This window comes from Cheilinus undulatus, linkage group 23 (genome assembly GCF_018320785.1).
Source record: "Cheilinus undulatus linkage group 23, ASM1832078v1, whole genome shotgun sequence".
Classification (NCBI taxonomy): domain Eukaryota; kingdom Metazoa; phylum Chordata; class Actinopteri; order Labriformes; family Labridae; genus Cheilinus; species Cheilinus undulatus.
In genome coordinates this window covers 31,013,249-31,040,186 of record NC_054887.1, presented here as the reverse complement: position 1 = coordinate 31,040,186, position 26,938 = coordinate 31,013,249, and the positions used below count along the sequence as shown (strand labels likewise).

At 37.4% G+C, this 26,938-nt stretch overlaps 4 protein-coding genes across 4 annotated transcripts; 2 read left to right on the top strand and 2 right to left on the bottom strand.

The window, feature by feature from the left end:
• The first annotated feature begins 2,999 nt into the window (after nucleotides 1-2,999).
• Nucleotides 3,000-3,657, top strand: LOC121505507 (histone H1-like). The gene has a single exon (XM_041780900.1). It carries the CDS (start codon nucleotides 3,017-3,019, stop codon nucleotides 3,608-3,610), a length of 594 nt encoding a protein of 197 aa, XP_041636834.1. The 5' UTR covers nucleotides 3,000-3,016; the 3' UTR covers nucleotides 3,611-3,657.
• A 2,613-nt stretch (nucleotides 3,658-6,270) lies between these two features.
• Nucleotides 6,271-6,699, top strand: LOC121505514 (histone H3). Its single transcript, XM_041780908.1, has one exon. It carries the CDS (start codon nucleotides 6,274-6,276, stop codon nucleotides 6,682-6,684), a length of 411 nt encoding a protein of 136 aa, XP_041636842.1. The 5' UTR covers nucleotides 6,271-6,273; the 3' UTR covers nucleotides 6,685-6,699.
• A 3,520-nt stretch (nucleotides 6,700-10,219) lies between these two features.
• LOC121505513 (histone H4) lies at nucleotides 10,220-10,582 on the bottom strand. Its single transcript, XM_041780907.1, has one exon. The coding sequence runs from the start codon at nucleotides 10,580-10,582 to the stop codon at nucleotides 10,271-10,273; it is 312 nt and encodes a 103-aa protein (XP_041636841.1). The 3' UTR covers nucleotides 10,220-10,270.
• A 902-nt stretch (nucleotides 10,583-11,484) lies between these two features.
• On the bottom strand, nucleotides 11,485-12,128 carry LOC121505511 (histone H2B-like). The gene has a single exon (XM_041780904.1). It carries the CDS (start codon nucleotides 12,111-12,113, stop codon nucleotides 11,736-11,738), a length of 378 nt encoding a protein of 125 aa, XP_041636838.1. The 5' UTR covers nucleotides 12,114-12,128; the 3' UTR covers nucleotides 11,485-11,735.
• Nucleotides 12,129-26,938: the final 14,810 nt, after the last annotated feature.

The window sequence follows — 26,938 nt, the reverse complement described above, 5'->3', positions numbered from 1 at the left end:
TTCTTAACCCATATTTTCTGCTTTATCCATTTTATTGCCCTTCTAGCCATTTTTTGCCACTCTTAACAATTTGTTGCTACTCTTTACTATTTTTTAATTACTAATTTCTGCCCTTTTTTTTTTGCTATTTTAAACCCATTGTTGTCCCCTTTCAGCTTTTTGCCATTTTAATCTCTTGTCATTTGAAGCCATTTTTGACACTTTAAAACCATTCTGACCAACTTTTCTTTTGCAATCATTTTTTCCCCTTTAAGCAGTCTCAATATATTCTACTTTATTCTCTGGTATCCTGACACTTGTGCACATCATGGCTTGAATATGAAGTCTGACATTACTTTCCAAATGGTTTAGGTTCCACATCTTTAACATTACCCCAAAATAAATATGTTTGAGGAAAATGGATTTACATTTAGAAAAATGCTATATTGTACTGCAGCATTAATAAAGAAAAAATGTTTTGTTGCTTTTATCAGAGTGGTTTTTATTCAGGTTAAATGTTAAATATGGTTTTTATGGAATACCATAACAGTTGATCCCGTTTATGGGTGGGCTTGTTTATGATCACACGTGTACAAAGCATGTTGCTTTAAATCTGCCTAAGAGAAGACGGAACATACAGTTGAAAAGTCCATTCATTCACAGTTACAAATTATCTTTTTAATTTTCCCCTCTTCTTTTTAAAAAGCACGCTCTCTACTCTTCCCTAACTCCCTCTGCTGTGTCTCTGAAACTTCACTGACTCCTCTGTGTCTCTGCAGCAGGCTGTTCACACCCACTTTCTACTATCCATGCCCACAGGCAGTAAAAAGAGGCTACATGTTGTTTAAGTGAAGCATCTGATTGGCTTAGTAGCATCACATAGGTACCGTACAGATGAGAGAAGCTGCGCAGGCTGAATTAGATTACCGTTAATTCCTGAAAAGCTGCACAGGTCAAAACGGAAGCACTTGTCAGATTGAAAGAGCATGTGTGCACGGATCCTGATAGAATGGTGCCTGAGTTCTCTGTAGACCAACAGGCAGCAAGAAGCCAGTGATTCAGTGGGGTTGTCACATGACAATACTTGATCTGGCGAAAACCTCACCATATCTTGAAAAATGAATATTTTGTTGCATGCATTGAATGGATTTTTTTTAAACCATAAATTTCCACCATGGTAATGTAAAGTATAAAAAGTAATCTGAAATATACATGATAATGTACATAAAAGTGACACAGGTAAAAGGACAGATCATCCACCATGAACATTATAAGGACTGGATTTTAAATGTCCAAGTATTTCAACAAGTACACCCTATGAAGGATCAATTACAGCATCCTGAAAGTGGTGCAAGGAAAAATGGGATTAACTGAATGCTAAGACAGTGGATTGGTTTTTGATACTGTCTTTAAAATTATATCACCTCTAAGCATACACACAAAACAACAATTTTTGCATATGTGAGTGATACTGCAAGAGCAAATATCTTTCCTTTATCCTGCTTTTATGAATTAAATGCCCACTTTATATCTTTAAACCGTGTAGTTTAAGACATTTTTTTTAAATCCCACATTGAACTACTGTACTCAGGTGTATTTTCGAGGAAACACTGTATACTCTCCGATTAAGTTGGCAATGTTTGACACTTTTATCCTGATGCATTACAAAAAAACACAAGTATTATGTTTATCATTGTCTTACATTAAAATGGCATATGTTGTTAAATCATGTTGACATATTACATTAAAGTGGCTCTTATTCACATGAAGACTCTGTATGTCTAACTTGTTTTTGATTATATTTCATCATATTTTTGTGTTAGTTGAATAGTTTTAGGCATTTAGCCTGACCTCATTTAGGCTTTTATAATCCTCTTTGTAATAATAATGCTGGCAGAGTGGCCTCTAGCTCTCATATCGTCATAATAAAGAAATTCAAAACTATAAGACAATATGAAAACACAGTACTACAGCGGGCTGCTTGATTCGATTGGACTATAATGCAAAGTAATTATACAATAATTGCCATGCTCCTTAAACTATATTGAAAATCCAAAGCAAATAAAATATCAATTGTTTCATCTCAAATAGTCTTTTCACTTTAAAAGTAGGACTCATTTGCACTACTAACAAAGCCTTGTAATAAACCATATCTGAAAAGTATTGAGTGCTGTGCTGAATTGCTGACATGCTGGTACAGTTTTTTTGCGAAACAGTTCTTATAACTTCCTCTGACTTGCAGATTAAGAATAGAAATGTTCAAATGGCTTGATTCTGTGTTAGACTGAGTGCCTCTTTCAGCCTATCTCCAGGCTATGACTCACATCAGCTTACAATGGAGCTGTGGTACAGTGCCTCATAAAGAGGGGAAGACAAATGAAATACATAAAAAATCAATTTAATATTAACATTTTTATCTAAAAATACTTAAGGATTGTGTGCAGTGTAAGAAAATCATAAGGAAGGATGTACAATTTGGTAAACTTTGACGGACTGTTACTGCTATTGTGAAGTCCCAGCTGAAGACGAAGTGTGTTTGCAGGGGTCGAAATAACCTCTTTTTAAAACAAAACTAACCCTCAACGATGGCTATTCCCACTGTAAATCGTTGGATAATTTTGTAATCTTTTGATTTATGTGAGTTTTATGGGGTTGTGTTGTATTTATGAGCATTTATGAGCGAAATTACAAGAAAAAGTCACGATGCAGAACTCGAAACGGCGCTGGTTTGACGGGATTTGAAGTCATATAACTAAAAATACAATCGGATTCAAAGCATAATTCGACTTATATATGAAGAGGAAGGTCTTCGCTGTTAATTGAGCCTATTTTTACACTTTTGTTCGACTTATTTTTGCGTATTTTACGCCTTTTTCGGTGGAGAGAAAACACAAGTAACACAATGTTCCTGCCACTCTGCTGAGTAGCAGCTGGGTTGAGTCTCTACGGTTCTCATGGTGTGTTTAAGTTCCCCTCTTGGTCGGGATAAAAGCATAACTCAGTTGATCACTCGAGTGAAATCTCTCTCTCTACTACTATGGCAGAAGTTGCTCCCGCCGCACCCGCTCCTCCGGCCAAGCCGGCCAGGAAGAAGTCAGCTAAATCTACAAAGAGGCCTGGACCCAGCGTTGCCGACCTCATCGTGAAGGCCGTGACCGCCAGCAAAGAGCGGAAAGGCGTCTCCTATGTTACCCTGAAGAAGACTCTGGCCGCTCAGGGACATGAGAAAACCGGACAGATCAAGCGTGCCTTGAAGAGGTTGGTGGAGAAAGGCGTCCTTCAGCAGACAAGCGGGACCGGCGCTTCTGGGTCTTTCAAATTGGCCAAGAAAGCTGAGAAGCCCAAGAAGAAGGCACCCAAGAAGACAGTCAAAGCCAAGAAGCCGGTAGCCACAAAGAAAGTCAAATCAGCGGCATCTCCTAAGAAACCAAAGAAGAAGTCCGTCGCCAAGAAATCCCCGGCAAAGAAGACCGCAAAGAGCCCCAAGAAGACGAAGCCTGCTACCAAGAAGAAGCCACGTACCCCTAAGAAGGCAGCCCCTAAAAGGGCCCCTAAGCCTAAGGTCACAAAGAAGGCGACACCCAAGAAAGTCGTTAAGAAGGCTGCACCCAAGAAAGCCGCTAAGAAGTAAATAACGGTTTACTTCTAACAACCCAAAGGCTCTTTTAAGAGCCACCCAAATCATTAAAAGAGCCGATCCTCAATAAACGAGTCTCATATACCCAACAATACTATTGTAACATTAAACTATAGTTACTATAATATCTACTAAAGGCAACAAAACAATATGTATCAGCATGAAACAATATGTGGCAGCATGACTACAAATGCACTGGTAAACACAGATATGCAGGTATACCTTGCTTGCCAGATTACATTTTTATCATTACTGGCCTACTGATATGAGGTCTGCAAATTTGGCCTGGTATAGAGACTACTAACGATAACAAACCTAAATGTACAATTATGTAAAAAAAAAACAAACAAAAAAAAAACTATAGAATAAACATAATCAGGACTACGGGCAAATAATTAAACAGTGTTTTCATTCCATCATCTAAAATTTCCATCTCACAATCATGACACAAGCTTATGATTTTGACTTTCACATTCTGACCTTTTCAACTCATAATTTGGACTATAATTTGACCTTCATCATTTTACATTGAAAACTCACATTTTGAATTTTATCTCACATTTTGTCCTCTTATCCCTTTTCATCTGTAAGATTCATATTTCATCTCAGATTTTCAGCCTTTAAATGTATAATTTCATCTTTTTTAAATCCCAAAATCATTAATCATCAGTGCTAATATTCTGACCCATGAAATGCCTCTTGGCCAACTGCATGTTTATAGATGTATTTTTTTTCCAAACTAGCCTTATTAGTTTGTTATTAGTGCCATATATATATATATATATATATATATATATATATATATATCTGTATATCAACCTATATCCCAAAAACCTTTTTATATACAGGTTCTAAAATATCAACTATAGAAGAGATGAAACCTAAAGATAAAATACCACTGTAATGTGCCAGCACATTACTGAGTCTTGTTTCTTGTTTCTTTTCTTTTTTTTTTTTTTTTAATCTTTTGTTTCTGATGTCATAAAATCACAGATTTTTACCCTGGGTTGATATGATAGTGAAATAGGCTTATCATGGCATGTGAATAAAACCACAGCAGTCAGCACAGCCTGGCCTACAACATAAATGAGTTTTATTTATCTATTAATTATTGAGTATGTGTGAGTTTTATTTTGATTTTGTTTTAGTCGTGCAATTTTACATTTTAAGCTGTTTAAGTTTTGTCTTCCGTGTTCCCACCTCCCCCTAAATCAGTTATTATTCTCAATGAAATGTTGAGAAATAAAAATGATATGGGTAAAAAAAAAAAAAAAAAAATCAAGCTTTGCTGTTTTTTTTTTTTTTTTCTTATACAGTGGAGCAGTAGAAAGTAGAGAAATAAGATAAATAATTTCAGTGTACTTATTCAAATATAAATCAGTCCTGATCTGCCACTACTATAGATGTCTAAGCCATTTTAATGACAGTAAGAATTTTCACATTCATCCAAGACATTAAAGAAAGCTTGGATAAATGTGAACATATTAATCATGTCATATAAGTGTATCCTGTATCCTTTACTGTAATGTACGATCTTGACCCAAATAGGTTACAGACCAGTTGTTATGTGGCCAGAGTGAAATAAATAAATAAATAAAAAGACAACAATTAATCACCTGATCTTAAAAACAGATTTATAGATGTTCTTTTTTTCCACATGCTTTTCACAGAAATCTGTATATTTTCTCAATTTCTAACTTACAGTTGGTTTAAGGTAGGGTATTATTTGAATGAAGAGTTCTATCAACTGTTATTGCACTTGTGGCACAAGAAGAGGCAAAAGTTGGAATTATGAAAGAAAGTTGGAATTCTAAATGGGGAAAAAAATCAGAACACTGACTAACAATGAGAATTCTGAGAAGAGAGAAAAAAAGTATAAGAAGTCAAAGAGAATTTGAGAAAAGATGGACTTAGAAATGACATTATTGGCCCTTATTCTCTAAACTTTAATGTATATTTATTTGTAATTTATTCTAAGACAAGTCACAGGTGCAACAATATGCTTAGTATTTGTTGTCTTTTAATAGTGCCCCTGTCATTTATAATACAACTGGTTTTCTTATTTTCTTATTTAATATAACTGTGTCATTTTAAATGCACTTTCAGTGTTCTCTTTTTTACAAGTTGGGATTCATGCATAGTGGGATTAGGGCAATACAATTCATTTATCAATTTTTGAAAAATGTTGTATTTTTATTGCCAGCAAAGAGCAAGATACCTATAAGGGCTCCATAACAAAGCACTCACCGCACGAGAAACAACATGAATACACTAAACAGAACTACTAGTTACTGTTACACGTTATAATATATATATATATATATATATATATATTTTATTAATATACACGGGAATTTGAATATTAGAGAAAAGATACGGCAAGATTTGAGGACGCTAGTTTGCATGGAGCCCGTTGGAGGGAAACATGGACGTTGGAAGCTGTCGTTTAATTGATATTTATTATTGACTTCCATTATATCCGTTTTAGTATGACTGTGAGAGAGAGAGAGAGAGAGAGAGAGAGAGAGACGTCACATGCTTTCGCTGGGCCAACCAGAGTTTCTCGCGCGCGCCGCTCCGCCTATATAAACACGACGGCGCGGCGGTAAAGTCATAACTTCTTCTCTTTATCAAAGGAAGGCAGAACTGTTGTTGGAATGGCAAGAACCAAGCAGACCGCCCGTAAATCCACCGGAGGAAAGGCTCCTAGGAAGCAGCTAGCTACCAAAGCTGCCCGTAAGAGCGCCCCAGCCACAGGTGGAGTCAAGAAGCCCCACCGTTACAGACCTGGTACCGTGGCTCTCCGTGAGATTCGTCGCTACCAGAAATCCACTGAGCTGCTCATCCGCAAACTGCCCTTCCAGCGCCTGGTCAGAGAGATCGCTCAGGACTTTAAGACCGACCTGCGCTTCCAGAGCTCCGCCGTTATGGCTCTGCAGGAGGCCAGCGAAGCTTACCTGGTGGGGCTCTTCGAGGACACTAACCTGTGCGCCATCCACGCCAAGAGAGTCACCATCATGCCTAAAGACATCCAGCTGGCTCGCCGCATCCGTGGAGAGAGAGCATAAACTCACACAACTAAACCTGACTACACAACGGCTCTTTTAAGAGCCACGTAACTGCAACTAAGAGCAGAATTTCTTTGAGGTCAGTAACAGCCAGTGCGTTACTATTTTTATGCAGTCAAGTTACACATGCGTCTACACAAGCACTTCATTGACAACCATGCAGACCTTGTTTTGTGTAGCTGCACTTAATGGTCCTTTAGAATGGGGGGAAAATATACTCTGAATGAGGAGTCATTGATAACCCAATGTCAAAAGGTACCAGGCTGGACCTGATGTTCACAACTGGTGGGTCAGGATGCAAAAACGGACACCTGAGCTGTCCAGTGGGTCATGACTGCAACAGGCTTCCTGGAATCTTGACATAGACAAACGGAAAGTCCACACATCTGTCTTTGGGTTTCCTATGATATAGCATGGGTGTCTAACTCGATCACAGAGGGGACCAGATTCTAAATTAAGGTCTGACCTGAGGGCCTAACAGGGTCCACATTTAACTGTTTTTTTGCCAGTGATAAAATTATGGAGAAAAAAGCAATGATAAATGATTTTGAGATTTAAAAAGTCAAAATGATATGTTAAGGCTTAAAATCTGACAAAAAGTCAAACTTGTTTGTTAAGAAAGGTCAACACACAAAATTAGGTGTTAAAATAATGCTTTTAAGAAAGTCATAATCATGTTTTAAAGGCAAAAATATGACTTAAAATTCAAAATGGTGCACCAATTATAATTTCAAAAGGTCAAAATATGAGACTAAAAGTGAACAAAGAAATGTTAAAATATGAAAAAGTCGAAGTAATAGATTGAAGTCATAATTGTGCGTTGCAAAATTTAAAATATGAAATGAGAACACAAATTAATTTTTTCCCCACATTTCTTTTGATCTAGTGATTTTTACTCTTTATTTCCTTCACTTTCTATAACTTAAGGATATTTCATATCATGAAGGTTAAGATAACAGTTTTTACTGCAGGAAATCTGCAGACGTCATATTTTTAGGGCCAGCTATAATGGCAATATGTTGTGACCTTGCGGGCCAGGTGTGACTGTGCCAAGGGCCGGATTTGCCCCCTGGGCCTTGAGTTTGACACCCCTGATGTAGCGTTCATTGCAGTATTTGTTCCATAATTTCACCTCCTTTATCTCAGTTTCTTTGGATAGCCAATCTGGATTTCCTAAGACAACAAGAAACTCAAGAAAGTACCAACTTTTCATGCTGTGTCACAAAATCTGAATAAAATGTTTGCATGCATATCGTATGAAATGCTTTCAGACTTCAGTATCAGGCTTCGAGAAAAAATACATATAATAATGATAATAATAATCATAAAAAATATATTATAACATCAGTAAAGAAAGAAGTGTCATGTTTTCATTTGTTTTTGTCATCACAAAGTTTTGACCTACCTCTCTGTTTATTCATGTTAAATTTTATCAAAGGTCAAATTGCTGCATTTTTCAGTAAATTAATTTGAAAATCCTTATGCAAATGCCCCTGTGTTGCATCCCATATACGCTGGTGGCCCAAGTTAATGTCCTTGTTTCTGGCTGTATTCACTGTGTTATCTCTCTAATAAAAGTAGAAAAAACACACAAAAGAATCCTTAATAGAATACATAAAATTATCATCTGAAAATATATAAAATTTCAGTTGCAATTTCACATCACAGAGGTGGTGGCAGGCACTTTCTGGAAAATTAGTAAATGGTAAACATGGCATCATTTCTGTCATTAAGAAGTCAGCAGGACATCAGCTTGCACAAATGTATTAAAGCATGGAAAATATGAATATATTCATGATAATCTTTGATTACAGCATGTTCTGTTGTTTTCATATTGGCTGTAACTGTAGAACTTTTTTGACACCATAAAATAAATGGTAAATTAAGTTTTATTTTCTGAAACATGTACTAAATCCTCTGTTCAATGCTTTACAAATTTTGCTCAGTTTTGCCTTAGTCCTGTGTTTAACTCATTCAATTAAGTTTTACCTAGTATGTGAGTTTTTAGATCTCTAGTTTGTTTTAAGAAGTTCTGATGGAAGCTTTATACTTGTTCCTTTCATTAAATTTTCAGACGCCTAAAGATTTTCCTACCTCTGTAATATTTGGGCAACTTTGGTTTCCTCAAGGGCTAATTTTTTTATTTTTTTCTCTACAGGAGTGCCCAAATATTACAGAGGTGGGAAAATCTGTAATATTTGGGCACTCCTGTAGAGAGAGAAAAAAAAAAAATGCCCTTGAGGAAACCAAAGTTGCCCATCCCAGGTCTGGACTCTTCACTCCAAGCATGATTACGTTTCTTTTTTTATATAGATATTTGTGTGACTTTGATAGCAAGTGTAGATTTACTGCAACTTTTAATGTAATGTTACCCTAACTTTAGCCTTTTTAGTTTTATAATATTGCAGTTGATAACATGTGAATTGTGAAAACATGTTGGATAAGGATGATTGGGTAACTCACAGAGCACTATTTCTAAATTTACTTGTTTTGTAGTAAGCACTGCTGTCCATATATTGTTTACATGCAATGTACCTGATTATTATTATTATTAATAATAATAAACTATTTAAAGTAGCTCCATTAATGATCCAAAGGAGACATGGTGTCCTTGGAATTAATACATTATCTAAGAAAATGTTCTTAAGTGCCAACAAAACTCTACAATACAAAGCTTTTGTTCAGTGACTGTTGATAAAACCTGGATTAAATCAGCTAAATGGCGCAACAATGACACCTGCTGTCGTAAATGTGTAATTATGGCTTCATTTCGGGTTAAAAATAACCATGAAATGTGATTCTTTGTGATTCTGGGTAATTCCCAGAATCAAAGCAATTTATGACGTTTCCTTGTCCGTGAATACCCGAGAATATTATTCTGCTCAGCATAAAGAGCCAACTTCAATGGCTTCCAAACAGCTCTTCATTCATTCCTACTTTGGCTCTAATCAGTTATAAATGCCAGTTTTCTGATGTGGTCCATGTCTCCATTTTTCTCTTGTTATTAAAGCAATAAACGCCCCACATACGAGGGACTTAATGAGATTTGTTATCTCTATTGAATTATATTATTATTATGATTATTTATATATATTTTTTGATACAACGCAAATAAAACAGGGTACAGAAAATCCGATATCCGATCTTATTTTTTTCAAAGTAAAAGCCCGACAGTTGAAGCGTGTTTTCAGAAGAAGCTTTGATTCTGGAGCTATTTCCGTGAAAGCAGTTTAGTCATTGAAGTAAGTTACAAAGTTGGCTTTAACATTCTATTCCTTGACTTGATTTTCTGTCTGTTGAGATTTCAACTCTTTTATTAGATTGGCATATAAACGATGTTAACCCTAAGTGACTTCCAATTATTCCCTGTCCTCGTAAGAACATATCTGAGCAAGCGGCTTACTCTGCCTTGTCAAAGTAGCCCCTTTTTAACTGTATATTTTATAAAAATGAAACTGAAAGATCAGGAAAATGTTATATTACAGGTTTAGTTACCTACAGTTGTGAGGTAGTAGAAGAAGCTCTTAAGTGGAGGTGTATGGCTCTTAGAAGAGCCGTTGTTTAAATTACAGGTCAAGTTGAGAGTTTAACCACCAAACCCATAGAGAGTACGGCCCTGCCTCTTGAGAGCGTAGACCACATCCATGGCGGTTACTGTCTTCCTCTTGGCGTGCTCGGTGTAGGTGACGGCATCACGAATAACATTCTCCAGAAAGACCTTGAGCACACCGCGGGTCTCCTCGTAGATGAGGCCGGAGATCCGCTTAACCCCACCACGTCGAGCCAGACGGCGGATAGCGGGCTTGGTGATTCCCTGGATGTTGTCACGGAGCACTTTCCGGTGGCGCTTAGCGCCTCCTTTTCCGAGTCCCTTTCCTCCCTTTCCGCGGCCAGACATTTTGATAGATTCAGATGTCTGCACCAGCAGCAGCGCTTGATTATATGCCCTGCTTGAGGACGTTGGGGAAGAAAAACAAGCGCTTGCTCAGTCATTTTTTCCCCCTGCCACATGCTGTTAAAGAATGTTGACTGTTAAAACCGTTAGAGAAAAACCTTCAAAATAAGAGTTTTGCGCTAAGTGGTGGCAATTCCGCCTTCAGCCCTCAAACCAACGGTGTGTATTTACAAATTTTACAGATATTTAAGTGTATTTATAAACTTTTTATAACATGTGAACATTATAAAGGAGCCCTGTTTTTAAAAACATGTAATCGGATCCAATTCTTATTTTATGATTTAATAACTCTGTTTTTACCCACTGAATAAACAATTCCCATAATATAGTCAGTACTATCTGGGTCAGTAACATGTATATTCCTGTGTCTGTATCCATCATTTGCGTTTGAAAAAGGAAATAGTTCGTATTAAAAAAAAAAAAAAAAAAGCAAAAAGCCAATAGGACAATAAGAGATTATTCTGACACCTAGGTTGTTTGTGTGTTTTCAACATATTTGGTCATAATTTCTTATTTTGGCATCTCATACTATAAGTGTCAGGTAAAGTGGCATTTTATTTGAGAAATCCAAACTGGAATATGTTGGCGAGTTAAACATATAACATGAGAAACTTAGGAAATTTAGAAACAATTTAGACATTTAGAAATGTCTCTTTACAAATTTAATTTGATAAGCGAAAAAGTTATGTCCCTGAATTTGTTCTTAAATATCAGGGAAGTGGGACCATACTGATGGGACTTTTTTTTTTTTTTTAATGAATTGACATAAACAGATTATAGCATTATCTTTTGATTTCAGTTACAGTAACTGGCAGGGAAAAAAATATGTAGCATTCTCAAGTAAATTTAGTTGAGTGTTTCTTTATTCACAGTACAACAGGCACACTTTCACAGTCAGGTAATCATCTATAAACTGATATTAAGTATGTAATCGTATTCTATTATTCATTTCAGGGCTCGCATTTTATCAGCCTTTTACAATAATTGTTGCGTTACAACCAAAGCACAACAGTCAACTGGAGAGGATTCATCCCTTACAGATAAAGTGGGCGGCCCTTAAAAGAGCCTTTGGGTTGTGGTAAATCAGAGCAGTCGTTTACTTGGAGCTGGTATACTTCGTGACAGCCTTGGTTCCTTCAGACACGGCGTGCTTGGCCAGCTCACCAGGTAGCAGCAGGCGGACGGCGGTCTGGATCTCCCTCGACGTAATGGTGGAACGTTTGTTGTAGTGAGCCAAGCGGGAGGCCTCACCTGCTATGCGCTCAAAGATGTCACTGACGAAAGAATTCATGATACCCATAGCTTTGGAGGAAATCCCAGTATCTGGGTGGACTTGCTTCAGCACCTTGTAGACGTAGATGGCGTAGCTCTCTCTCCTGCTCTTTCTCCTCTTCCCCTTGCCTTTCCCGGCGGCCTTGGGCGCTCCTTTCTTGCTTCCCTTCTTCGGTGCTCCTTTTCCTCCTGTCTCAGGCATGGTTGTTTTCTCGGGACTCAGACAATGTATAGTGCGGTTTTAGCGCCGGCTGGTTTTAACCACATCTGATGCAAAGGATATTGTGCTGTCTCCACGCTGTGATTGGGTACATCGAACTGGACATCATTATTTAGCAATGCGGAAGTCAAATAATGAAAGGGGCGGTTGAAGTTTGTCTTGGAGGTCAGACAAACGGACTGAATGAGAGGAAACCGTTACAGGAAAGATGTTTGAATCAACCTTAGTGAGCGTTTTGATAATATTATAGACTAAATGCTCCATTAAAAAGTACTTCAAGTGTATTTCATTTAAGTTTAGCAGATATTATCAAATCATTGTCAGCGTTTGGTCATTAAAAAAAAAGATTTAACGGTCAGTCTGGCTTTAATGTTTTATTTTAATTCTCTTTTACGTAATGTAATGAGCTTTATACTCGACATCTACATATATCCTAAATCCACATTTTATCATCTTCATTATGCTTTTTGGTGTATTTATTTCTCATAATTACAAACTACAAATTTTTTATTTACTTACATTAAAAATACTGGTTTAGAAATATTCTTGTTGATTTTCCATTACAATTTATTCAGCATCTGATGTTTCGTTTGAACACCTCTGACCATTTATACCATCCTGCCAACCAGTGATCTTTTTTTCCTCTGTGACCATAACTAGAAGTAGAAACAATGGATGTCTTGGTCTTTTAAATAACACTAGTACTAGTACCATCACCACCACCCACCCACCAAAAAAACAAACAAACAAACAAACAAACAAACAAACAAACAAACAAAAAAAAAAAAAAACATACTTTCCAGTGAGTGTATGTATTATAAAACCTGTTACAACCTGTAAAATACAACATTTCATCCCACCGATGTATTCCTCAATATTAGTCCTTCATTTTGACACTTTAAATCAGTCACTTTAGATCAGGGGTGTCAAACTCAAGGCCCGGAGGCAAAATCCAGTCCAAGGTACAGTTGTACCCTGCCTGCCAGATATATCGTATTTTGATTATAACTGGCCCACTGATGCAGATTTCCACCAGTTTAAAAATGTAAACCTATCCCTGATTATTTAAAATATCTTTGTTCTGTCATAACGATAAGAAAAAAGTAAAAAAAGAAAATAGATAAAAGTCAGGAATGTGGGGAAAAAATCTCTTATGTTTTTTTTTTCATATCTCCACCTTTTCAATTCACATTTTTGACTTTTTAATCTCATTTAATATCTTTTTTTAGCATTTCAACCTTTTTAGCTCCTTACTTTGACTTGTATATCATAATTTGGCCTTTTATATTCTCAATTTTAAATCTTAAGTAAAATTTTGACATGTGAAACCACCCCAGGGCTTGGACATTGGCCATGATTTTTTTTTTCTCATACTTTGACCTTTAAAACTCATGATTACAATTTTTTATTTCATGTTTTAACCCTTAAAAATCACGATTTAAACTATATTTCTTATATTTTTGCCTTTTTAAAAACATGATTTTGACTTTAAATACCTTGTGAGCTAATAAGTTTGAATTTGGATGTCAGATTTTGAGCCTTTAAACATACTATTTTTACTTGTTTAAATCTCTAAATCATTTATCATCAGTGCTAAGGTTTTTTTCCCCCCATAATTCATTGGTGTTGAAAATGAGGTTGACAGTTAATGATTAAATGTTGACCCTGTGTGGCCCTCAGGTTGGACCCAAATTCAGAATTCAGCTACTGCTGTGAGTGAGTTTTAACATCCCTGCTTTAGACTTCCTCAAGACTTCAAACTTACCAGTTATAAAATGATCCAATGGCGCCATCTGGTGGATTAAATCTGAAAAAAGTTTGCCCTGATAGTTCTGTTAATTTTGTGATAGTTAATAATTTAAACCATGTTGTCATGAGAATTATTGACACACAAATACATTCATTAAAATATGATAATACAGACAATTAATTTTAAAAGTTAAGCTTACTTATATCCACAAGAAAGGCTAAAAATCATCATTAGTGCCAAAATTCTGCTTTGGTTTGTTCCTATCACACTATCACACATAGTTATATTAAAAGACAGAAATTTTATGATAAAAAAATCTAAATTAATTGGAAAAAAAATCAAAACTCCTGTCTTGTATGTATATATTTGGGTTTTTAGGTTACCTATATTTCCAACAGTTTTCAAAAATAGAGGAATTATTAGGGCCCAAGCACCGACCTCAGTTGGAGAGGACCTTATAGAAATTGAAAGGATTTTTAAAATTTATTTATTTTATTGAAAAATATGATCTGATATTATTTAAATATTTCAAAATATTATTTTTCTCTCTTTTTGTTGGGCTTTATCATGCACGAAAACTCACTGAAATTCTACAGCTTGTTAGTTCCCGGTGAAAAATTTTGTTTTCTGGTGGTTCCATTCATCTAGGTCAGGGGTGTCAAATTCAGGGCCGGGAAGTCAAATCTGGCCCATGGTACAGTTAAAATCAGCCCGCAAGATCATATCCTAATTTTTATTATAACTGGCCCTTCGGTATGAGGTCTGGAGGTTTCCTCTAGTATAAAAATGTAAACTTAGATAAACTTACTTACTTAAATAGAAAAAGTAATAATAATTAGATAAAAGTCAGGTTGTGGAAAGAAATTAATTTGTGTTTTCATGTAATATTTTCAGTTTTGCATTGCACAGTTACGACTTAAACTTATGATTTTGACTTTTTATCTCATATTTTGATTTTTAAGATTCACAGTTTTAAATTTTAAGTCATATTTTGAAATTTTTAACTCATTGTTTTGAATTTTATCTCATGTTTTGACCTTTTCAACCTCCAAAGTTTAAATTTTAGACTCAATTTCAAATGTTATCTCATATTTTTATCTTTTAAACCCATTGTATTATAATGTTTTCTTATATTCTGGCCTTGTAACTGATGATTTCGAATTTAATGTCATATTTTGACCTTTAAAACCCATGATTTTGAGTTTTATCTTATATTTTGACTTTGTAACTTGGACTTGAACATAGGTTTTTGAATTTAAACTCAAGTTTTTAATTCAATTTCATATTTTGACCTTTAAAACTCACGATTTCAAAGTTTTTCCTCATGTATTTGCTTTTTGAAAACATTATTTTGACTTTTGATTTCATGTTTTGACCTTTTGAACTAATAGGTTTGACTTTTTTCTTAGATTTGGAGCCTTTAACTTATCTTTATGACTTTTTAAAATCTCAACATCACTGACATCAGTTCTAAATTTGTTTCCCATAATTCATCACTGGTGAAAATGAGGTTGACAGTTTATGGGTAAATGTTGACCCTGTAAGGCTCTCAGGTCAGAACTAAATTTAGAATCCGGCCCCTGCTGTGATTGAGTTTTACATCCCTGATCTAGGTCAATAAATGGTTCCATGGGAGCCCAAAAACCTGGTAGTCAGGAGTCTCGCCCACAGGTTTGAGCCACATGCATGTTCCTCTTGGAACCAGCCTCTAAAATGCTGATTTTTAAAACTATTTCTAACAGTAGTCTGGTCATCAGCGACCCCATGAGAGGGGGCATGGATTCGTCTAAGGCAAAGAAAAGGAGAAAAGGAAGCAGGACGTCCTGCTGGAAGCTGCTGTTCTGTTGCTGTATCTCATTCATATGTTATGTTCCTTACCTGTGATGGACCAGGATGTTTCTTAACCATCGGCTGTACGCTCTTTTGAATAATCTCCTCTTGTAAAGTGCAAACATATAGTGCAATTTAACAATCCCAGAAAAACTGGGACATGAAGAGGATAAGACCTGGAAAAATATCCTGCATTTTAAAGATAGAGAGAACTCCAACACAACCTTGGACTTGAAAAAGTCAATCGTTGATCTTGCATTTGTGCTGCTGGACAGTCAAGAACTTTGCTAACAGTACTCAAAATATAAAACTTAAAAAATAAATGATAAAACAAGCAGTCAGGTTTGAGTTTGTTTCATTTTATTTCATAACTCTTCTGCATATATTATGAACAATTTAACAAACAGGATTCATTTTCTTAAAAACACAATGTAACATTAATGGGATTGAGGTTTAACATGTGTTACACTTAAACCACTTATACACAGAGAATGTCAGAAAAAAAATAATTTGGCTTTTTCAGACCAATTTGGCAGCGTTGTTTTGGGGGAACGGTGTCAGTAAAGGTACTTGATGGACGGAGGCAGCTTCACGGGTGATTCACACTCAACAGGCAGCACACAGAGGGAAACTACCTCCACTACTGTTGGCAGAACACAACATCCCTGCTGGAGAGAAACGTAGGGCTGTATTCCATCTAAATCATGCAGTTAAAGTAAAGTTACACTTTTCAGGTTCGCCTACAAACAGTCGCTTTTCAAGATATGATGTTGAAAATGTTAAACAACGTGGGTTTGGTTTAAAGGAAAAGAAAATGTGGAACTAACAGCTCCAGTCGTGCTTTTTGACGGAATCGCAGTTTTTACATTTGAAGGTCCATCTTCGTTTAAGTGTTCAAAAACGTAAAACGTTAAGATGACAGCATTTTGATAAGAGTCATGTGATCAGGCATTGAGGTGACCCTGAACTATAAAGAGAGTAATATTTTAGAAAATGTTGACTGGGACTTAGCAGTACAAATAAAACTCCAAAGTCCTCCATTGTTGTTGTAGTCTGCAGACTTGTGCGTGACTGGAACCACAATGCACATGCATGTACAAGTCTATTTTTTTGTTGTTGTTCTTTTTTTTTTTTTTTTTTGGAATATTAGCAGTTTCCACTGCAAAGGAAATGGTGCCACAATACTTCAAACCTCTGTTTTCAAAATGCTGTAGTCATGGAAATCAGTGGTTCTCAACCTTGGGGTCGGGACCTGGGTCACGAGACACTGAGAGGGGGTCACCAGATGCCTTAAAAAATCTAGAATATTTTTTAAAATTACAGTCTTACCACTTTATACCAATTTGGCCAAATGTTAATGCTTTTTAATCACTTTTACCACCAATTTATTCAATTTTAGCACATTTTTGCCACTTTAAACCCATTTTTGTCCATTTTAAACCCTCCCCATCACTTTTTTTCTGCCTGTTTTTGCCATTTCTAAACCAATTCTTGCCACTTTCTGCCTATCTATGCCTCAATCAACCACTCTTTACACTCCTTTTTTGCCCATTTTAACCACAGTTAACCCATTTTTGCCAGTTTATATCAATTTCTAATCCCAGTCCACCTAATTTACACCAATTTTTACACTTAACAGCCATTTCAGCCACTTTTTAATCCCCTTTTACCACTTTTTGTGCCTGTTTTTACCACTTTAAGCCATTTTTCCACTTTCATTTAATGTTCACCACTTTTAAATCATTCATTTTCTTCTAAAATCCAACTTCATCACCTTTTCCACCATTTTTTTCCATTATTAACCACTTTTAGCAATTGGCAACCCATTTTAATGATGCTTTTAACAAAAGTTATTTTCATTTAAAGAAGGATATTTACTTCACAAATGAATGAAGAAAGATATTTGTTTCTTTGATAAGAGTGGTTTTTACTCAGGTCAAATATAAAATATGGTTTTCACAGCTTAACTTCAGAATGGACCATGGTTGTGCCAACCTCCATGGTCCCCCAGTTTGGCTGGGTCCCAGAGACCTCCCCCTTTATCCCCCTTATGGGCAGCCCTGTCTGCACTACTTTTGAATGTCCATGGCTGTGTTCAACCACCTTCAAGTACAGCAGGGGTCCCCGGTCTCTGGCACCTTTATTTTGGGGGTCGCCGGCTGAAAAGGTTGAGAACCACTGGAGTAAATGAACAGACAAAACCCAGCAAAATGACACTATTATCAGCTGAAATAATTGAAATGTGCAAAGAAAGAAAACATGCCACATTATGTGATTACTGAGGCTCGCTAGCTAAATGCTAACTTTATAATGAAGATAGAAGGAGGAGGATAAGCTAACCAAGATAATTTGATTTTATTGACAAAGAGTCGTCACAATACTATTCTTTTTAAACATTTATGTCATAACTGTTTAGTTTAAACAAAACTGGTAGCTTTTAAGATACACAGCAACATAAACAGAAGTCTCATCCATCCAAAAACTTAATAGTTTTTTGTTTAAAATCAAACAAACGTTGCTAATTTTCACAAATATATTGGCAACTTTAGTCAAAGTGGGTGAAACTGTCAAGGAGCTCTGCTTTCTTTTGGTTTAAAGTACAACTGAGAGTCAGTCGATAAGTTCCTGTACTTTTGGATACTACAGATCATTAAAATAAAGTAGATTTGAAAATGCATGGAATGTAATGGTACAGGACATATTGATAATCTAAGTATAGGGAAATGCTGCCAATGTTTTTTTCTACAGTTTGTAATGTTTGTAATATCACTAAAACAGAAAAAATGTCCAGTTTTAGGCATCCAGGACTTCTGCTTTTGGTGCAGTGGTAAAGTACAGGATTCAGTGTGGTTTGATTTTCATTAGAATTATATCAAAGTTCATATTTCTGGTATTAATACAAGCATTCTGCTCTTTGGAGGGACAATTTGAGTGAAACAGGCCCAACACTGAACAGTGGTAGATTAGACGACAGCGGTAGCAACAGTTAAACATTTGAGTTGTGTTTTGTGCTTTAAAAGACTTCCAAAACCATCATTTTCAGACATGTTTTCCATCTTCAAATGAAGAGACTGAGTAAAAGAAGAGCTCTGGGTCTTTGGGCTTAAACTAGAGGGGAGTAAAGTGGTCAAACTTAGCATTAGTGTTGTGTTCCTACTGACTTTAAAGGCCAGTGTAGTCTACTGGTCTGTTAACATTCACTAACACAGCAGTGATGTTTAAAAGCTATGATCTTACCCCTAATATGGTTCAAACACACACATATGTTACTTGATGTCAGTTTAGCACATTTCTCTTCACTAAATGAGGCAGTTTGACATGTCTGAATCTTAACAGATACTTATAAAGTTATGATGCCAATCCTGATTAAGAGAAGTGATATTTCTATGTTTAACACACTGTCCATTACATTCAAGCTCCTAATAACCATTAAAACAGTCTAATTTTCATATTCTAAGCTTTAAACCCACCTTCATTCTCCTTACCACCATTCATTTGGAGGGATACGGCATTCAGGTAAAAAATAAAAAAGGTGAGTTTTGGTCCATACTGCCCCGACCTCCCACTAACCACTGAAATAAGAAATTGTATTGTTCTGAAACGTGATATCAAAAAGCATTGAATCACTGCTAATTCTGACAAGCTTTAAAGTTCTGGCCTTAGCACAAACAACCAAATTTATTTATTTTGACATCTATTTTTAATCTTAGTCTCAGTTTAGTTTTCAGATTAGATGTGTTTTGAGTTTTAGTCACACTTTAGTCATTTCTACCTATTTAGTAGGCAAAAACTCCAAAAAATGTTATGCCATAAAAAGTCTACACATTTTAGTCTTCAAATCAGCATTTAGCATTTATTCTCTTGCCTAAATTTGGTACTAAGTCATGGTAGTGTGTTCTCTGCACTCTGCCAAACCTGGGGTCCCTGCTTTCTACTACTGAGAGGCAGAAGAGATACAGATGCATGTGTTTTGACAGATTTACCCACAAAGGAGAGATATCATGGATTTTAAATGTCAGACGAAATCTTAAATACATTTTAGTCTAGTTTTGGTCACCTTAATGAAAACTAAACTTACTTTTAGTCAGTCTTGGTCATCAAAAATCCATTTTTGTCTAGTCTTAGTCAGGTATATCTCATGGAAAAAAGGCTGTTGAACATTTTTAGTCAGAGTTTTAGTCGACGAAGTAATAATGTAACCAAACTCATCAGCGTGGATGCATTAAGACAGATTTTGTAAAACAAAGAAAAGCAAATCTACAAATCTTTTCATAGCACAAGTCTCAAATGTAAAAACAGTGATTCCTTCAAAGGTGCACACTGGGTTGAGTTCCACTGTTGCATTTGACTGGTTGATGCATGTTGAGCCTGGAGGATGTTTGTAGGACTTCAGGATAAGGCTGGACTTCTCCGATCTACACGGTACAGGGATAGCAGCTTCGAGGAAACACAGAACACAGTTCACAACGGCAGAAAACAGGTTTGGAACGATAACACAGAAAAGACTGTAAATTCTCAAATAGTGGCCTAGGTATTATGTTGGAAGAGACTTTTATTTTGAAAACGCTGGCCTTCTATTCAAAGTGAATGGATGTGGACTGCCTTTTTATCTGCTGCTTATTCAATGTTTTTACTCTTACTTCCACCAACATTTGCAGTAAATTTCAATGAAAAATTTCCTTTGTTTGTGCTTTTAAACTTTTAGATCTTGCTTCAAATTGAAATCGCTTTGTTCAGGTTGAACAAACAGGCTTGCAGCGATGGCCTAGTCATTAAACCACATCTAGCCATTCTTGTCCAAACTTGTACTTGTTTTATTTTGTTTCTGGAATTAAAAAATGAACATCCAAAGCTTTGTTTTCATTCTTTTCTTTCTGGTTTGTGAACAACCATTAAAGGGGTGGGCGGTTATGAGCGGCTTAACATGAGCTGAAAGGCACAAATCTAGCACTGAACTATGAGATTGGCTTGTGCTGCTTTCCTGCCAAGATTTTAGGGATATTTGGACAAGAATGCATGACTAGTTACGTATTTTTCAACAAATTTCAACCAACAATGCTGCAGGACTGCAGATTTGGCGGTATTGTGTAAAAAAGCAAATAAAAAGTACATAGACTTCTCTGGCTGACGATAGCATTAAATTTAAAGAATTATGGTCCCATTTAGAGACCCCGAATTAGGGGTGGATTTTGGGCCAGAATTGACATAACATGATTACAGTGACCTGGATCCCAAAATAAACCCCAAGATGGTTACATCGAAACGCCAAATTTGACGTTTAAGAGTGGTTGTCCACAAACTAGAGAGGGCTTCTTAGAGGCTATGCACTCCCATTTGATAAAAGCATATTTCTGTCATCTAAATATCCAAAAAAAGTCGATTGTTACTGGTGTTTGTTGTATTTATGTTCCTTTTTAAACAAGGATTCTGGTTTATTTATTGTCCAGTTTTTTATTTGAGAATTTACAATATTTTATCTCCATTCTGGCGGACACACTCGCTCATTTTTCTCAGGTACACACATACTCATGCCACTTATAGTTGCTCGATTGATATGTAGGAGGAAGTACAAAATAACAGCAAGAAGAACAGGCCACACAAAGGTAGAGAATACTAAATACTTCAGATTCAAGCCCCTGAACAAACACAAGAAACCAAAACATCGCTCAAAAAAGTCCTACAGCTGAGACGTGCCGACGAGAGGAGCCCGTGGTGTCGGCCCCACACTGTGAGACCCTGAATGCATCATGCTGTTAGGGACACCAGTGCGTTCATAACACCGGTGTATTATTTTCTGAGATAGGCTATGGCTTTGGCCCTGGTCGGAGCAGGAGGGGGATGCAGTCGGGGAAAACTAAAGTTGGACAAATCATCGTCAGCAACAAGCAAGCGTCCTCTCTCCCTTCAAATGTGTTCAGATGATTTTTTTTCTCCTCTCCCATCGTCTTTACACCGTCATCGTATTAGAAAAATAGAAATCAGGAAAACATCATTACAAAAATAAACCAAAAAGTTCGTCCAAAGTCTACATCCACATGACAACTTCACATAAATATCGACTGATATTGCACAGCGAGGGATTTCTTCTGATAATGAAGTAAATCACTGACACAATTTGTAGAAAAAAAAAGAACACGTTAGGACGTTAAAATGATCAGAACTTGCATGTCCTCGATGGGTTTGATAGTTTCTTTTCTCCAGAGAGACAAAGTGTGAGAGCAGATCCCAGGCCGTCCTACATCAGGCAGATAAATATCCTCGGAGTCCTGCTCAAAACCAAAAAAAAAAAAAAACAACGCTAAAAACATAAAAAGAGCAAAAAAAAAAAAAAAAAGCTTCAGAAGTATCACCGGTGAATTTTGGTTGAAGGCACAGAGTTCAAAAAGGGTTTGTGGATGTGTTTTTTTTTTATTTCTAGTGCAGCCGCAGTTTCTACGAGTTAGTCCTGGAAGAGGGGGTTCCTGTGGGCGGATCAACTCTCCTGATGATTGGAGGGCAGGGCGTCAACTCTCTGTGGAGACAAAGAAGACAAGAAAGGACTTTTAAAACCATGGTAGCTTTTTTGGAACAATATGCAAGAGAATTCAACTGTATATGTTTTTAATAAAGCAACTTATTCAGGTCAAGCTCAGAGGTTTATAAACAAAACCAATGCTCAAGTGCAAAAACTGCAGTTACTTGAGTGACCACAGGAGGCTGTCACCAAAAGAGAGTCAAGCCCCATAGAGCCTCATTATAAAGGGTGACTGAACTCCTTTGAGCAGCAGAATTTCAAAAAGAAAAGAGCAGAAGTTAAACGAAATTCCCAATTGCAAAGGTTTTAAAAAACAAATATGAGGAAAAGAGAAGTTATGAAAACATGAGCAGCATATGTATGTCCAAATACAAAACTGAACAAAAATGAACACTATAAACACACAATATTAAATGAAGGTCTGAAACATTGACAGTAACATCAGTTGAATATATGAACCAAGGTGTACAATTACAGTAAGACATGGGGAAAGACAAGAATAGTTTTAGTGCAAAGAGACAAAAATTTCAACTGGAAAAAAATACATAAACAGGGAAACTACTGAGTGAACATAGTGGTTGTAGTGTAATAGAATAGGATATACATATATTTACAAAAATATAAAAACAGAAAATGTCGAGGCAGTTACTGTTGAGTGGTCATCAGAGTGACTCTATGACTGTTGAGTTGTCATCCGGGTTACTCTGTGACTGTTGAGTGGTCGTTTGAGTGACTTTGTGACTGCTGAGTGGTCATCAGAGTGACTCTGTGACTGTTGAGTGATCATCACAGTGACTCGGTGACTGTTGAGTGGTCATTGGAGTAACTCTGTGACTGTTGAGTGATCATCAGATTAACTCTGTGACTGTTGAGTGATCATCACATTGACTCTGTGACGATCGCCAGAGTTACTCTGTGACTGTTGAATGGTCATCACAGTGACTCTCTGACTGCTGAGTGGTCATTGGAGTAACTCTGTGACTGTTGAGTGATCATCACATTGACTCTGTGACTGTTGAGTGGTCGTTTGAGTGACTCTGTGACTATTGAGTGATCGTCAGAGTGACTCGGTGACTGTTGAGAGATCATCAGAGTAACTCTGTGACTGTTGAGTGGTCATCAGAGTGACTCTGTGACTGTTGAGTGGTCGTTTGAGTGACTCTGTGACTATTGAGTGATCATCAGAGTGACTCGGTGACTGTTGAGTGATCATCAGAGTAACTCTGTGACTGCTGAGTGGTCATCAGAGTGACTCTGTGACTGTTGAATGGTCATCACAGTGACTCTCTGACTGCTGAGTGGTCATTGGAGTAACTCTGTGACTGTTGAGTGATCATCACATTGACTCTGTGACTGTTGAGTGGTCATCACATTGACTCTGTGACTGTTGAGTGGTCGTTTGAGTGACTCTGTGACTATTGAGTGATCGTCAGAGTGACTCGGTGACTGTTGAGTGATCATCAGAGTAACTCTGTGACTGTTGAGTGGTCATCAGAGTGACTCTGTGACTGTTGAGTGGTCGTTTGAGTGACTCTGTGACTATTGAGTGATCGTCAGAGTGACTCGGTGACTGTTGAGTGATCATCAGAGTAACTCTGTGACTGCTGAGTGGTCATCAGAGTGACTCTGTGACTTTTGAGTGGTCGTTTGAGTGACTCTGTGACTGTTGAGTGACATCAGAGTGACTCTGTGACTGTTGAGTGGTCATCAGAGTGACTCGGTGAGTGTCGAGTGGTTGTTTGAGTGACTCTGTGACTATTGAGTGATCGTCAGAGTGACTCAGTGACTGTTGAGTGGTCATTGGAGTAACTCTGTGAATGTTGAGTGATCATCACATTGACTCTGTGACGATCGCCAGAGTGACTCTGTGACTGTTGAATGGTCATCACAGTGACTCTCTGACTGCTGAGTGGTCATTGGAGTAACTGTGACTGTTGAGTGGTCATTGGAGTAACTCTGTGACTGTTGAGTGATCATCACATTGACTCTGTGACTGTTGAGTGGTCATCAGAGTGACTCTGTGACTGTTGAGTGGTCGTTTGAGTGACTGTGACTATTGAGTGATCGTCAGAGTGAATTGGTGACTGTTGAGTGATCATCAGAGTAACTCTGTGACTGTTGAGTGGTCATCAGAGTGACTCTGTGACTGTTGAGTGGTCGTTTGAGTGACTCTGTGACTATTGAGTGATCATCACAGTGACTCGGTGACTGTTGAGTGATCATCAGAGTAACTCTGTGACTGTTGAGTGGTCATCAGAGTGACTCTGTGACTGTTGAGTGATGTTCACAGTGACTCGGTGACTGTTGAGTGGTCATTGGAGTAACTCTGTGACTGCTGAGTGATCATCAGAGTAACTCTGTGACTGTTGAGTGATCATCACATTGACTCTGTGACGATCGCCAGAGTGACTCTGTGACTGTTGAATGGTCATCACAGTGACTCTCTGACTGCTGAGTAGTCATTGGAGTAACTGTGACTGTTGAGTGGTCATTGGAGTAACTCTGTGACTGTTGAGTGATCATCACATTGACTCTGTGACGTTGAGTGGTCATCAGAGTGACTCTGTGATTATTGAATGGTCATCAGAGTGACTCTATGACTGTTGAGTGATCATCACAGTGACTCTGTGACTGTTGAATGGTTGCCAGAGTGACTCTGTAACTGTTGAATGGTCATCAGAGTGACTCTGTGACTGTTGAGTGATTATCACAGTGACTCTGTGACTCTTGAGTGGTCATCGCAGTGACTTTGTGACTGTTGAGTGGTCATCAGAGTGACTCTCTGACTGTTGCGGTGTCTGTTGTGTTTGGTAGGTGGTCCACCTTTACTATGGAAATAGTAGGTGGTCACCAATGAGCTCTGAAAAACAGACTGTTCCATGACACAATAATAAGAGTCATGGAGGAGTGCATGTACAAATTGACTCACAGATGGTAAATAATTCCTGTTTAATGTGACAGTATTTCCTCGTTTTAGGAGTTGCTGTTTAGTTGCTTTCCCCTTGTAAGTAACCCAAAACAGTTAACAATTAAGATAAGAGCTTTTCTCTCAAACAATCTGATATTTGTTTTGCTTTTCCTATCTTAAGACGGAGGTATTTAACTTCCTGTTTGGAACAGAAATGCAGAACCTTAAGTAGAATGAAAGCAATGACATTAGCTTAACCATGGAAAAAGAACTTGATACTGATGGAGAAGCAGGGAAATGTTGATATCACACAGTGTAGATTACTTCTGACTTGTCCACTGAGCTAGCTGTGAGTTAATGTGAAATGAGACATTTCACAGTTTGGGGCTATAGTCCTCCAGGGTTTAAAATTGTGATTATAATCTATATTTTGTGGGTTTGTTGTGGTCAAAGGTGATGATTGGTTAAAAAATAAACACACGGTGCTCAGTCTATGAGGCTAAAACAGAACCTGTGGATCCCAACTGTCACTTCATCAGATTTTAAGCGATCCTACAGTTTTAAAAAGGCAAAGTGTGATGTTTTGGTGGTGCATCGTTTAAGTGTGTGTTTTCTGCAGGGTCTATATGTGCCTGTGGTCCTCCCACCCCCACCTTTCACCATCTTCCTCGAAGTTAATCCTCCATGCAGCGGCAGATGGAGCTCAGAGCATCCAGTGCTGCTGCGCCCTCCGCAGCTCCTGTAGTTATGAATGATTGCATGGTCTTAGGCATTAAGTTGGATCAGTGTAATCCACCGCAGCATATGCAGCCGCCCGCAGCGCCAAATCCAGCAGGCAGGAGAACGTCCCTCCTCCTCTCTGCCTCGACGGGAAGGCCACGAGGTGTCAACAACATCCCAACATCCAAAACCTGCTGCTGTGTAAACACTGCAAGAGGCGGCATCCATCGCCTCCTCAAAACACCAGAGAATTATTCAAAACACAAACAAAACTGGAGGTTTGATTCTTAGGGCTGGGATTAAATTAGAAACTACATTAACATTTTAAATTTGAGTGTAATCCGTTCTTTCTCACCCAAAATTCACACCAGATGAAAGACTTCAGCAGGGAACACTGCAGGATTTAGAGGAGCATTCCTCTGTTCTGTCCTAAATGACTTAATCACATATATTCTTCTAAAAGGGCAATTCAGCTATTTTTTTAGAATCTTTGCCCCATTTTTTAAAGGGGTGCAATGTTTCCTCACAATGGGCAAATTAAAGCAGTTTAATGCAATATTTAAACGATGATTTCATTTATTAAGGGAAAAAAGTCATCCAAACCATCCTGACCCTATGTGAAAAGTCATTCCCTCCTTGTTAAATTGTAAATAACTTGTGAATAACCACCTTTTTTGGAAAGCTGAGTTTAATTTTACTATCCACACCCAGACCTGATTACTGCCAGACCTGTTGAATCCAGAAAGCCCTTAAATAGAACCTGTCTGACAAAGTGACGTAGGCTAAAAGATCTCAGAAAGCAACATAATGGCACCATCTAAACATATTCAAGAAGTCATCAAGATCTATCAGTCTAGAAAGGACTACAAAGACGTTTCCAAGGCTTCAGTAGATCACAGTGAGTGCCATTACCCACAATAAGGGAAAATTTGGAACAGTGGTGAACCATCCCAGAAGTGGCCAGTCATTTATAAGGCTTTGTGACTCCAGCATACCATGGTGAGAGCCATTGTCCACAAATAGAGAAAACATGAAACAGGGGAACCTTCCCAGGAGTGGCCATCCTACCAAAATGACTCAAAGAG